The sequence below is a fragment of the Macaca fascicularis genome, chromosome 14 (genome assembly GCF_037993035.2).
Source record: "Macaca fascicularis isolate 582-1 chromosome 14, T2T-MFA8v1.1".
NCBI classification, from domain to species: domain Eukaryota; kingdom Metazoa; phylum Chordata; class Mammalia; order Primates; family Cercopithecidae; genus Macaca; species Macaca fascicularis.
The window spans coordinates 32249314-32262254 of NC_088388.1; the positions used below are offsets into that span (position 1 = coordinate 32249314).

The window sequence follows — 12941 nt, forward strand, 5'->3', positions numbered from 1 at the left end:
ATTATTTCACTTCCCATTCACACTTCAACACACTGCAATCTGAATTTTACTCTCATCACCCTCATGATATGGTACTAAGATAAGTAATGGCCTGTTAGTAACAGACACGTTTAATAATCACATATAAATCCTTATTTTGATACTAATGGCTACTACCATTTTACATAAAAACCATTCATTCAGTTTCCACGACACCATTCTTTTCTGGGTCTCTTTCTACTTCCTGATAGTCTTTCACTGTGTTCCCCTGTTTGTTCTTTATATGACACTGCTTTCCAGAGTCTTGTCTTTTTTCCCTCTATAAGTCGTAAGTGCCCACAATTTTATCTCTAAATCTGTGTCTCAATCTTTGGCTCTAGCTCTGGAGCTCCAGACCCAACCACTTATTGAAACTTGCGACCTGGTTGACTCTAGTACCTCCAACTGAATATATCCTAAACTGATTTGCCCCCAGATCTGCTAATCCTTATGTATTTTCCTCCTGTGGTTAATAGCAACACCACCCACTCAAATCAGAAACCTGAAATTGATGCCCTATACCTCTTCCTCATCATGCTCCCCCAACATCCAAAAGCCTAACAATTTTACTTCATTAACATTTTTCACAACTGTCCCCTCCTCTCCATCTCTACCTCAGATCCTCTTCAATTCTGAGTTATACAATTTCACAAGCCTCCTGATTATTCTACCTGCCTCCAGTCTCTCCTAATGTCCTTACCCGCTCACCCCCAATTCATTATTGACACTACTGCCAGACATCCTGGCAAAATGTGCGTCTGTTAGTCACTTGTATAAAATTACTTAATAACCCTTTACTGACTAGAGCAAGCTTGTCCAACCAGCAGCCCTGGCCCAGGGGCTGCATGAGGGCCAATACAAATTCCTAAATTTCTTAAAACATTATGAGATTTTTTTTGTGATTTTTTTTTTAAGCTCATCAGCTATCACTAATTTTAGTGTATTTTATGTGTGGTCCAAGACAATTTTTCTTCTTCCAATGTGGCCCAGGGAAGCCAAAAGGCTGGACACCCCTGACCTAGAGGGTCAATTCCAGACCTCTAACCCTAGCAAACAAGCCCTCCAACTATATATATTTCCTGTCCTTTTATATTCTCCTGGTACTTTGGCACCATCTGGCACCATGTCGAACCACATGGGCCAGTTTCTCTTTCCTATATTGTTCTCAAACTCCTATTTATCCAACATACATATTCCCCCTTTCACCAAATTCACAGGATAAACTTTTACTATTCCTTCTTCAAGACTCAGCTCAAGAAACTTCTCCTCTATAAAGCCATCCCTGATGATGTCAAGCAGAGGTAATTATTCTGTGCTATCATCACACCTAGAACATGCATTTATAATTATTATAACTATATTACAATTTTTTACATGTCTGTTTTCCCTACTAGATTGTATGCCTTCCAATAAGTCTGTTTTATTCACATTTGTATCCCCAGTTTTATAAAAAATGACAACGAAAACTTCCACATTATAAACTGGCTTCATTTCATTAAAGTGCTGCTCTTTCTCCCCACCTCCCACCCACTAAGTAGCTAAATTCCTTATTTCAAGGAAACAGGAAAATGGAAGGAAAAAGTACTAAGAGTTTGCTGCCCAGATGCTGCATCAGACAGAAAAGCCATCAACAATTCAATTTCAATAAACAGAGCATCTATTATGTGCTAGATGCTAAAGACATGTAGATATATAAAATATGGTGGCAATCTTCAAAAGCACAATTCGGTAGAACAGATAAATGTTTAAGCATGTAATCTGCAATTAAGCTAATAAGCCATTGTGAAGAAGAAAACAAAGTGCTGAAAAAGCAAAGAGAATAGAGCAATTAATGTACCTCAGGAGTTAAGATGGCTCTGTAAAACAAAAACAAACAAACAAAAAAAGTGGCCAGTGAAACTCTGAGTTTATTACTTGTCATAATGCCCGCCCAGTCATTTGAAGAGAAAAATATTCCATCTAGAACCCCTAATATATACATATGTTTGCCTTCCTCCATCTCCAGTGAATGAAGAATGGGAATCTGACACATAATTCTAAACTGGCCTCATGAATTCAACTAGAAAAAAAACTAAGTCAATCAGATTAACTATGTCAGAAATGTGAACTAAGAAATACCAATGACTCTTGGGGGATGAGCTAAAGGGTTATAGGTAGAGCTGGAGTTTTATGGTCATGTAACCTAACCAAAGGTAAGGTGAGCAGAAACTCAGATCAGAATAGACAAAGGTACTTGAAGAACAGCCAGGTTACACTGATGGTCCGGTACCAATGACGTTCTACCAACACCTGTTAATTCCTCCAGTGTCACCTTGCTTTGAAAAGCACCTTCAATTCCAAACTTCACAAATCCCAGTCATATTATAGTTCCATTCTTGGATCCTTGTGATAGTCCACTGATACAGTTTGAATGTCTGTCCCCTCCAAATCTCATGTTGAAATATAATCCCCAGTGTTGGAGGTAGGGCCTGGTGGGAGGTGTTTGGGTAATGGGGGCCGATACCTCATGAATGGCTTGGTGTTGTTCCCCCAACAGTGAGTTCTCTCAAGATCTGGTTGTTTCAAAGTGTGTGGTGCCCATCTCCCCCATCTCTTGCTCCTACTCTCACCATGTGAAACGCCTGCTCCCCTTCCCTTCTGCCATGATTGTAAGCTTCCTAAGACCCTCACCAGAAGCACATGCTAGAGCCATGCTTGTACAGCCTGCAGAACTGTGAGCCAATTAAATTTCTTTTCTTTATAAATTACTCAGGTATCCCTTTAGAGCAATGCAAATGGCCTAATACATCCATACATATAAATAAATGCCCCCTTATTTGGGCCAGCTTGAGTGGGTCTCTTTGCTAAATAGCCTGACAAACATAGAAATCTTGAAAGATTTATTTTCCTCTGCAGTTGAAATAGTGAACTTTATTTTTCTTACATAAGACTTGAAATTACCAAATATAATTTGAATATAAAGTCAGACTCTCAGTTGCTCTGGATAATATTCTATCTAAACTCCAACAAACATTTTGGAGAAATAACATTTACCAACTATTGTCATCCATTCATCCATCCATCCATCCATCCATCCATCCATCCATCCATCCATAAAATAGTCCTTAATTCCCTAGAATACTTTTGGTAATTCCCTAGTACATATAAGTCCTGTAAATAGAACACTAATAAGACAGTTTATCTACAATTAAGACAGGAAGGGATTCACACACTGTAACAATTGGTGGTAGGATCTTCCCTAACCACACACACTAAATATAGATGTCTATATAAACGGAAATAAAATGCACAAACAAGAAAATATGAAATTATAAATTTTCAACATGGTCAGTGTCCACTTACAGAATGTAAAATCCAAACAGAAAATGGCATTGGAAAGGCTTTAAGAGATGATAAATATGATTAAAGGGCTAGAACACAAACCCCATAATGAAGAATTAAAATACTTTGAATATTTTTCCTGGCGATTCAAATTTGCCTTTTAAGAATATAATAATTTGGCCAGGTGCGGTGGCTCATGGAACACTTTGGAAGGCCTAGGCAGGAGGACCACTTGAGCCCACAAGTTCAAGTTTACAGTGAACTATGATCCTGCCACTGCACTCCATCCAAGGTGACAGAGAAAGACTCTGTCTTCTAAAGAAGAATATGATAATTATAGTTCTACTGTTAAGAACTCTTTAGTTTACATCCATAAAGTGGAGGCAATAGTAGTGTGGACTTCATAGGGTTGTTACGAGCATTAAATGAGTTAATATAAAGTGTTAACAGCAGTTCCTAGTACATAAAAGAGCTCAGTAAGCATTAGTTAATAATACTATTGCCCACTGCACTGCCACTGTAAGGCAAAAAATAATAATTAGAAAAAAACTGCCAGGCCAGGTGCAGTGGCTCGCACCTGTAATCCCAGCACTTTGGGAGGTCCAGGCGGGAGGATCACTTAAGCCCAGGACTTTGAGACCAGCTTGGGCAACACAGAGAAAGACACCCCATCTCTACAAAAAATTAAAAATGAGTCAGGCATGCTGGTGTACACCTGTATCCCCAGCTACTGGGCACAGCCTGAGGTGGGAGGATTCCTTGAGCCCAGGAGTTCAAGACTGCAGTGAGCTATGATCATGCCACTGCATTCCAGCCTAGATGACAGACTGAGACCCTGTCTAAAAAAAAGTACCAACTCCCCAACTGGGGTGTCCAAGTATATCTAGGCAGCTGATTACTGGAATAAGGAACACATAAGAGAGAGAGACATACCCTACTGGTGGCCCTTTCACATCCTAACATTAGATGATCATAATATAGGGAGATGGGGAAAATCCGTGAAAATCAAACACATTAATAAACAGACTAAAGTTGTTTTGAGAAACATATGTGGCCAGGCGCAGTGGCTCACGCCTGTATTCCCAGCACTTTGGGAGGCTGAGGCGGGTGGATCATTTGAGGTCAGGAGTTTAAGACCTGCCTGGTCAATATGATGAAACCCCGTCTCTACCAAAAATACAAAAATTAGCCAGGCATGGTGGCACACACCTGTAGTCCCAGCTACTAAGGAGGCTGAGGTGGAAAAAATTGCTTGAACCTATGAGACAGAGGTTGCAGTGAGCCAAGATGGAACCACTGCACTCCGGCCTAGGTGACAGAGTGAGACCCTGTCTCAAAAAATAAAAATAAAAGAAAAAAGAAAAACATATGTGAACATTTTAATAAGTGCAAAAAAAGCACTTGAAAGTCCCAAATCAAGTTAAGATAGGAAAAAAAAAATTTATCAAAATTTATCAAAGCCTATATAATAAATACTATGCTTGAAAATGAGTTAAAGTCCCAGATTAGGGCCAAAACAAAGATGCCCACAAAAATCACTACAATTTATTTGCTTTGCATTCATGCATTTTGTAAAATATTTTAAAACACTGAACTGTGGGTGGGGCACAGTGGCTCACGCCCGTAATCTCAACACTTTGGGAGGCCGAGGCAGGCAAATCACGAGGTCAGTTCGAGACCAGCCTGGCCAATGTGGTGAAACCCCGTCTCTACTAAAAACACAAAAATTAGCTGGGCATGGTGGCGCGTGCCTGCAATCCCAGCTACTTGGGAGGTTAAGGCAGAATAATCTCTTGAACCTGGGAGGCGGAGGTTGCAGTGAGCTGAGAGCATGCCACTATACTCCAGCCTGAGCGACAGAGTGAGACTTCGTCTCAAAAGAAAAAAGAAAAACAAACAAACAAAACAAACAAAACACTGTGAGACTATTGATGCTATATGCCAATGGCCAACGACTTTTTTTAATCCCTTTGGTAATATACATCCTGAAAACATTGTCAATCTGGGTCAGATAATACCTGTTCCAAGTTTAGTTTAAAAAAAATAAACATTCATTATAAAATTTAGAAAAACTGAGTTTTGGTCAAAGCTTTGTCTTTAAAATTACTATTGTGACTTTTGACAAGTTAATTCATTTTTCTGGGCCTCAGTTTTCTCCTTTATAAAATGAAAAGGGGGCAGTCACTGGGTAATCTCTGGGGTCCTTTTCAATACTAATATCAGTTGTCCAAGATGAACAGTGAAGACCTCGAGTATAGTAACAAATCAACTTGAAATTGCCACTAGAGGGTGTCCTGCTCCAGGGTACTATGCAAGCCATAGACTAATCTACAAAGCCAAGACTGTATTTCTAGCATTTTACTGGTGCCTCAGTACTCCAACAGCTAAAGGATTACGGGACTCTGATTCAATTACTAACTTGTTTAGAACTGACAGTAGTCTTGCACCTGTATCAAAGCTAGTAATTGGATAGAAAGCTGAAAGACGACAGAATGTATGGAAAATTTTACAGAAACTCAGTGGAATCCTGAACGTGGAGGAGGGAAGGTGGAGAATATAGAAAACCTAACCTAAAAGGGAAGATTCATGATGACAATAGATTAAAGTAAATGATAACATCTGATCTAATAATCAGTATTAAATGAGAGTCATCTCAGGAACATTTAAGTCACCTAAATTAATTACCTCTCTTATTCCTCTTGATAGAGAAAATAGCTCTAATCATGATTAGATTAATATAATCATGATTAGATTATAGGCTATAATCACGATTATGTAATAGGTGCTTTAAATTCTTCTATTTTCTATTTTTTCTTCCTTGAAAGTTAAATATCACCTAAATAAAAATACTACTCAGAATGACAAAATTAATGTAACTACTTCGTTGATTTTGACTAGCATTTTCTATTAGAATGATTTGAGTACATTATCTCAAAGATACTCAAAGAATAATGAATATGATGGCAGTTTCTCCAAATAATAATCTTGGTATTAATAATTAAGACTACTAGCAAACAACATTGCTTAATAGTATAGAAAGGCTAATGAATATACCTGAAAACTACCATGAAAAGTGTACTTAATAAGGTAATTTGCTGAATTCTACTGAGAATCATTAAACAGTGCTAAAAGAGAATTTCAGCACCATTCAAAACAGCTAAAAAGACTGAGGAGGGTTCAAGTGACAGAGAGGTATTTAAAACACCAATAATGGCAGTTGGTTTAAGACCAAAAGTTTTAACGCCTTTTAGGAGCTTTCATGCCTTGGGAGGGGCTGACGTTTCATACATCATCAAAGTTTGTCACCCAAGCAAAGCACAATTAATTAAAGGGACACAATCCAACCTTTTATATGTTTACAGTATAAAATTTTCCCAATAATTTTACAAAACTGGTTTTGAGACTCTGTAGGCTGTAACTTTATGAAAACTTACTTCAGCATTATAAAAGTTTTCAAAATCAATTCTACAAGATCCCAGGTTCTGCCACTTTATGTTAAAAAGACTTTCCAGTGTATTGTACACTTGCAGCCATGCATTCCTATAAGACTGTTATTATTCTTTACTTTCTACCAATACTATTAGATTATCATTTGTTACCTGATCATACTCCAAGGCTCCTGGGTAGAGCGGCCATCCAAGGAATAATTCTGCAATCACACATCCCAATGACCACATGTCTATGGCTTCACAAAATGGCAACCCCAATATAATCTCTGGAGCTCTGAAATTTAAAATTAAAACAAAAATCAGGGTGGTTTTTCTCTAAAATTACCTAATTTCAACTGGCATCCTAGGAAGTTAGTAAAACGACAGAGGTATCACATTCTATGTATAGGAACTCTTCACTATTTCAAAACTCTTTGAAACCTAGACATAATCCTGAATTAATCTGAAAGGGGCACTATGAGTACAACATTTCTATAATAAAGTCTCTTCCACCATAATCCTGTTTCCTCATAGCTTTATTAACATAACATTTTTTGAAAAACATAGATCTTGTTTTTAAGACTATAGCAGATCAGAAATAACACAACAGGAAGAGAACTGGCAAACTATTAAATAAATACTATGACATCAGCGGAACTGAAAACCAGACATTGAGAGATAAAACCAAAACAAAGCAAAACCCTCAAAAGCTAAAAGTGAATCTAGACCTAGATATTACTTCAGAATACAGTAATAAATATTTACCTAATTGGAGCTATTAGTCATCCAAGAGATTAAACTAAATTCAGTATATTCTGTCTTAAAAGGCAGACAAGTATATAGCATAAAACAAAATAGTTAAAAAGCATTTTAGCACTTAAAAGGATTTGGTCATTTGGGAAATGTAATCCAAGAAACATATTATTCCTAGATAAATTATGTTACACCTTCATATGGATTTCCCTTGAGAAGATTCATGTTCTAAGACAGACTCCATGTACAGCTGTGTAATTCCAAAGAAGTCATACGTATCACAGTTATCCTAGATTTGTGTGTGCATGTGTGTATAATTTTAAAACAATCTCAATCTTACATAGTAGTTGCAAGAACAGTACATATTTTTTTCCTAAATCACTTGAGAATAACTTGTCAAATTTCTGTATACTTTATAGTTCCTACAAACAAGAATATTCTCCTACATAACCACAATACAGTCATCAAAATCAGGAAATGAACACTGATATATCTCCACCATCTAAGCTTCAGACTCCAATTAAGTTTGGCCAATTATACTAATACCATCCTTCTTGGCAAAAGGATCCAACTCAGGATCATGCATTGCATTTAGTTGTCCTATCTCTTTCAGTCTTTTTCAATATGGAATAATTCCTAAGTTTTGTCTAGATTTCCAAGACCTTTGCATAACATATTACATGCCAGGTATTTGGAGAAACGTCCCTCAGTGTGGGTTTGTCTGATGTTTCCTCATAATTAGATTCAGAGGAATATCACAGAAGTCATCATGTTTTCTCATTGTATCTTATTAGGCACGCAATTCTGATATGTTCCATTACTAATAATTTTTACTTTGATCACATGATGTCTGCTATATTTCTCCACCACTAAGTTCCTCCTTTTCTCTTTCTAATTAAGTATTTTGTGGGATCTCAATTTGAAACTATATAAATAATCCATTTCTTATCAAACTTTCATTTTTTTCATTTATTTACCTGTATGAGTACAGATGAAAGGATTCCTACTTTATTCAATGAGTTATAATCCATGACTATAATTACTTATTTTGATTCTCAAATTTTCCCAGATTCGGCGTAGTGGCTCACACTTTGGGAGCCACCAAATCCCAGCACTTTGGGAGGCCAACATGGTAGGATTGCTTGAGCTCAAGAGTTCTAGACCAGCCTGGGCAACATAATGAGACCTTATCTCTACAAGAAAAAAAAAAAAAATTTTTTTTTTTTTTTTTAATTAGCCAAGGTGATGGTCCACACCTGTAGTCCCAGCTACTTGGGAGGCTGAGGTGGGAGGGTCGCTTGAGCCCAGGAGGTCCAAGCTGCAGTGAGCTGAGATCGTGCCACTGCACTCCAGCCTGAGGGACAGAACCAGGCTCTGTTTCAGAGGGAAAACAAAAAAAAAAAATCCCAGATTTGACCAGTCAGAACTCCCTCAGACTTTTATGTTCTTCTGACATGTCCTCATCATTCTCAGACTATTTCTTTGCTTTCTGACACAGCAAGATATTCCAGGCTCATCTTGTTCTTTCCCTCCTCCAGTCCTAGAAACAGCTATTTCTCTGAGGATCTCCGGTATCTTTTCGTGTAGAACAGACCTTTGAAACAAAGATCAGGGAGCTATGGAACCTCATTACTATTGGGATGGTTCCCAGACCTTCTCAGTACATATATTATCTAGAGTTAAGTAAAATAAATCTGCTAATTTCTTAACCGAGACTGAGGGTTGTCATCTCCTAAGGCAGTGGTTCTCAATCTTGGCTGTACATTACAATCATTTGGTCCTGGCCACACCCTACACCAATTAAATCAGAAACCCTGGGGATTAGGCTTAGGAATCAAGAGTGGCTTCAACATATAGCCAAAGTTGAGAACCAAAGCCCTACACTCAAGAAGTTAGACCAATGCCAGGACCATCCCATGTCCTCCCTACAACTCTTCTGGCAAAGGAAATTCAGAGGATAATAAACAAGTTGTCTTCTACCACAGACTTGGGATCTGCCCAGTAAATATTCTACTCTTGGCCCCATCTCTGCTGTAATTAATACTTAAAATTCAGTAGAACCTTAACCAATCCACAGGCATTTGTTGAAAACAATTAAGAGCCATGGGGAGATTCTATGAGGTATAAAAGATCTTCAAAACATGGTTATAAGAGGTTTTCATTCTTTTGACAAAATATTCAAGTGTCTGTATAGATGTATACACATGAATTATATTTAGGTATAATCAAATGCTAAAATGTGTTGTAGAAAGATGAAAAAAAGTAAGCTGTACTAAGTTATTAATCCTATATATTCACAATAGTGTACCAAAAAAAGCTATCAAAGATGGAGACCTTATCCCTTTTTTGTTCATTATTTGTGTGCCCAGAACCTTGTAAAGAATATGCATTCAGTAAACATTTCTCAAATAAATCATTTCAACATAGGTTGAATCACACAAAGAAAAGTATCAGAGTGCAGTCTGGGTTTCAACTAGGCCTTCAAATACAGAAGTCTAGGCAGAAAGAAAGAGAACAGCCGGGCGCGGTGGCTCACGCCTGTAATCCCAGCACTTTGGGAGGCCGAGGCGGGCGGATCACAAGGTCAGGAGATCGAGACCACGGTGAAACCCCGTCTCTACTAAAAATACAAAAAATTAGCCGGGCGCGGTTGTGGGCGCCTGTAGTCCCAGCTACTTGGGAGGCTGAGGCAGGAGAATGGCGTGAACCCGGGAGGCGGAGCTTGCAGTGAGCCTAGATCGCGCCACTGCACTCCAGCCTGGGCGACAGAGCGAGACTCCGTCTCAAAAAAAAAAAAAAAAAAAAAAGAAAGAGAACAGGGCACAAAAGTTTATAAAGGGCATATATTAACCTATACTAAAAAAGATTCAAAGCAAAAATGCAGTTTTGAAAGTATGGCATGGAAATGAGATTCACTACCAATGTTAACCATATACTAATCTGAATGTGAAACAAAAATTAGTAAGACTAATGATATGCCTATTACTGTGTGTATAAAAGCTTTATTATTATTTTGAGATATTTAATATGAAAAATTCTTCATAGGATTTGAAATTTTTTGGTGTAGAAATTTTCAGTATCACATTTGGCAATGAAAGAAAAGTAACAGAATAACAGCACCTAAGATATACCATTTAAAGAGACTGAAACCATTTTAATTCTGTTAATGGTAAGAAAAGAGTTTCTGTCAGACAAAGAGCAACAAATTCCTTCTGCCATGTGCTACCATTTAATGAATAAGTCAAGTTTCTAACTGATGGTGACAACAAGAATATAGAGTCATCTTTACAAAATCTTGATCAGGAATTGCACATAGCCACTCAAACATAAAATCTAAGATACAAAAGTTACACTCACAGAAACAAATTCAAGTTTCCCATTTTAAAATACAAAAGAGTTTTAACTGGGAGTTTTATACAAGTTCACTATCTATTATTGCATTAGTTCAGATCCTCTGAGAATCAAATTAGATATGCCAGAAATTGGTTGGGGAAGATGCCTGGGCAGCATACAGGCGGAGGAAGCAGAAGGAAGTGAAGAGAAACTTGAGCAGGGTCTGAGGGTGGAAGAAGAGAGGCAAAGGAGGAGTTGGGTACAAAGAACCTCTCACAGCAGTGCACTTACGAGAAAGTCTCGGTTGGGCCAATACCAAGTCTCTAAACAAACATTATCTGTATGAGGAACCTCTCCCATCAAGCAAGAATAGCCCAACTCTAGTGCCCCCCGCTCTGCCTGGTCATTGGTGGGAAGGAGCCCAAAGGAAGTATGGCCTCAGCCTGAGCACTGCAGTACATCTGAAGGTGCAGCAGCTGGAGGCTCGCAGCCAGCTGCTCCACACAGGGGACTCTCTTGAAGGGGACTCTGAGTGGCATACTTTCACAGCTGCCACAACTAGCTTCCCAAAAGCTTCTACATTTCATTTCACAATACATATCTATGATAGAGAAAATGCAGTAAATTTATTCACCAAGTCCCCTACAAACAAGACCAAATTCTCCCCAGTTAACCCTAGCATGCCATGCATTTTCTATGTATATCATACCATAGCATGAGAAAAGCTGGGAAGCAATGCCTGAAAACACTTACAATCTAGATGAAACTGCCAGAGACATGACAGTTCTACCAGCCAGTCTTACAACACAATACACTTTAAAAAATAAACCATGCATTGAAAGAATACAATCTGTCTGTCAGCAGTGAATAAAGCTTAGTTTACTGGTTTCATCTTAATTGGCTCTCAAATTCCTCCCATGGGCTAAATATACTTGTGTATGAAAAAGACCATAGCAAGAATTCTGACTTGTGGACCACTCACAGACTCTTCTGTCCTACTCTACAGAAAGCTCTTCCGCTTTTTTCATCTACCTTGACTCTTATCCTCTGAGCGTGGCAGTGCTAAGGATATTGCAGAGAAGAGACATCATTTGTACTTTTGTAGAACAGTCAAGGCGCAAATTAAACATGCCAGTTAAATGGAGAATACAACTAAGCCTGTTTCTCGCACTCTATAAATAGTAACTCACGGTTAGAAGGTAAGTGTGAAAACCATAAACACAACAGTTTAGGGCATGTGATAAAGCCAATCTACATCTGAAATGCCATTTCTTTTCCTTTTTTATTTTTTGCCATGTGCTTTTAATCGAATTTATCAATATTAAGAGCAAATCCTTTCACTCTAAAATCTTGAAGCACTGATATAAAACTTATGTTAAAGTGGTTAAGTTGAAAAACAATTTTCATTTTATCCACTAGAAGTCAGTCCTCCAGTTCCCCGAACCTCTCCATCCCTAGGCCACCACAAATCCACTTTCTGTTTTTATAGATTTGCCTATTCCGGACATTTCATATAAATGGAATCTGGCCGGGCGTGGTAGCTCACGCCTGTAATCCCAGCACTTTTGGAGGCCAAACCGGGAGGATCACTTGAGGTCAGGAATTCAAGACCAGCCTGGCCAACATGGTGAAACTCTGTCTCTACAAAAATAAAAAAATCAGCCAGGTGTGGTGGTGTGCATCTGTAATCCCAGCTACTCAGGAGGCCGAGGCAGGAGAATTTGCTTCAGACTGGGAGGTGAAGGTTGCAGTGAGCCGAGATCGCGCCACTGCACTCCAGCCTGGGCGACACAGCAAGACTCCGTCTCAAAAAAGTAATAATAAAAATAAAAATAAAAGTAAAATAAAAAGTTGGGAATGTAATGAAGAAAAACTCTGGGAAGACAAATACTGGAGCCTGGTAAGGAAGCACTGATTTCACATAATAAAAATCACCTAAATAGTGCTAGATTTCAAACACTCAGGAGTAGATACACAGCTCTCCCCTTAATAGCGAGTAATTTACCTAAGCCTTAGTATTTTCATTTTTAAAACAGGGTTTTACTAACCTTACATACTCAGAAGATTATCTAAAGGACTAAGTAAAAG

General features: G+C 38.3%; 1 protein-coding gene across 7 annotated transcripts in view; it reads right to left on the reverse strand.

Moving 5' to 3' along the window:
• Positions 1–12941, reverse strand: part of HIPK3 (homeodomain interacting protein kinase 3) — a 106797-nt gene that overhangs the window by 21658 nt on the left and 72198 nt on the right. For all 7 annotated transcript variants that reach the window (XM_045371657.3, XM_074013987.1, XM_074013986.1 and 4 more), the window contains one exon: positions 6939–7062. In XM_045371657.3, coding sequence (XP_045227592.2) covers positions 6939–7062 — 124 coding nt within the window. The remainder of the gene's footprint in view (positions 1–6938; positions 7063–12941) is intronic.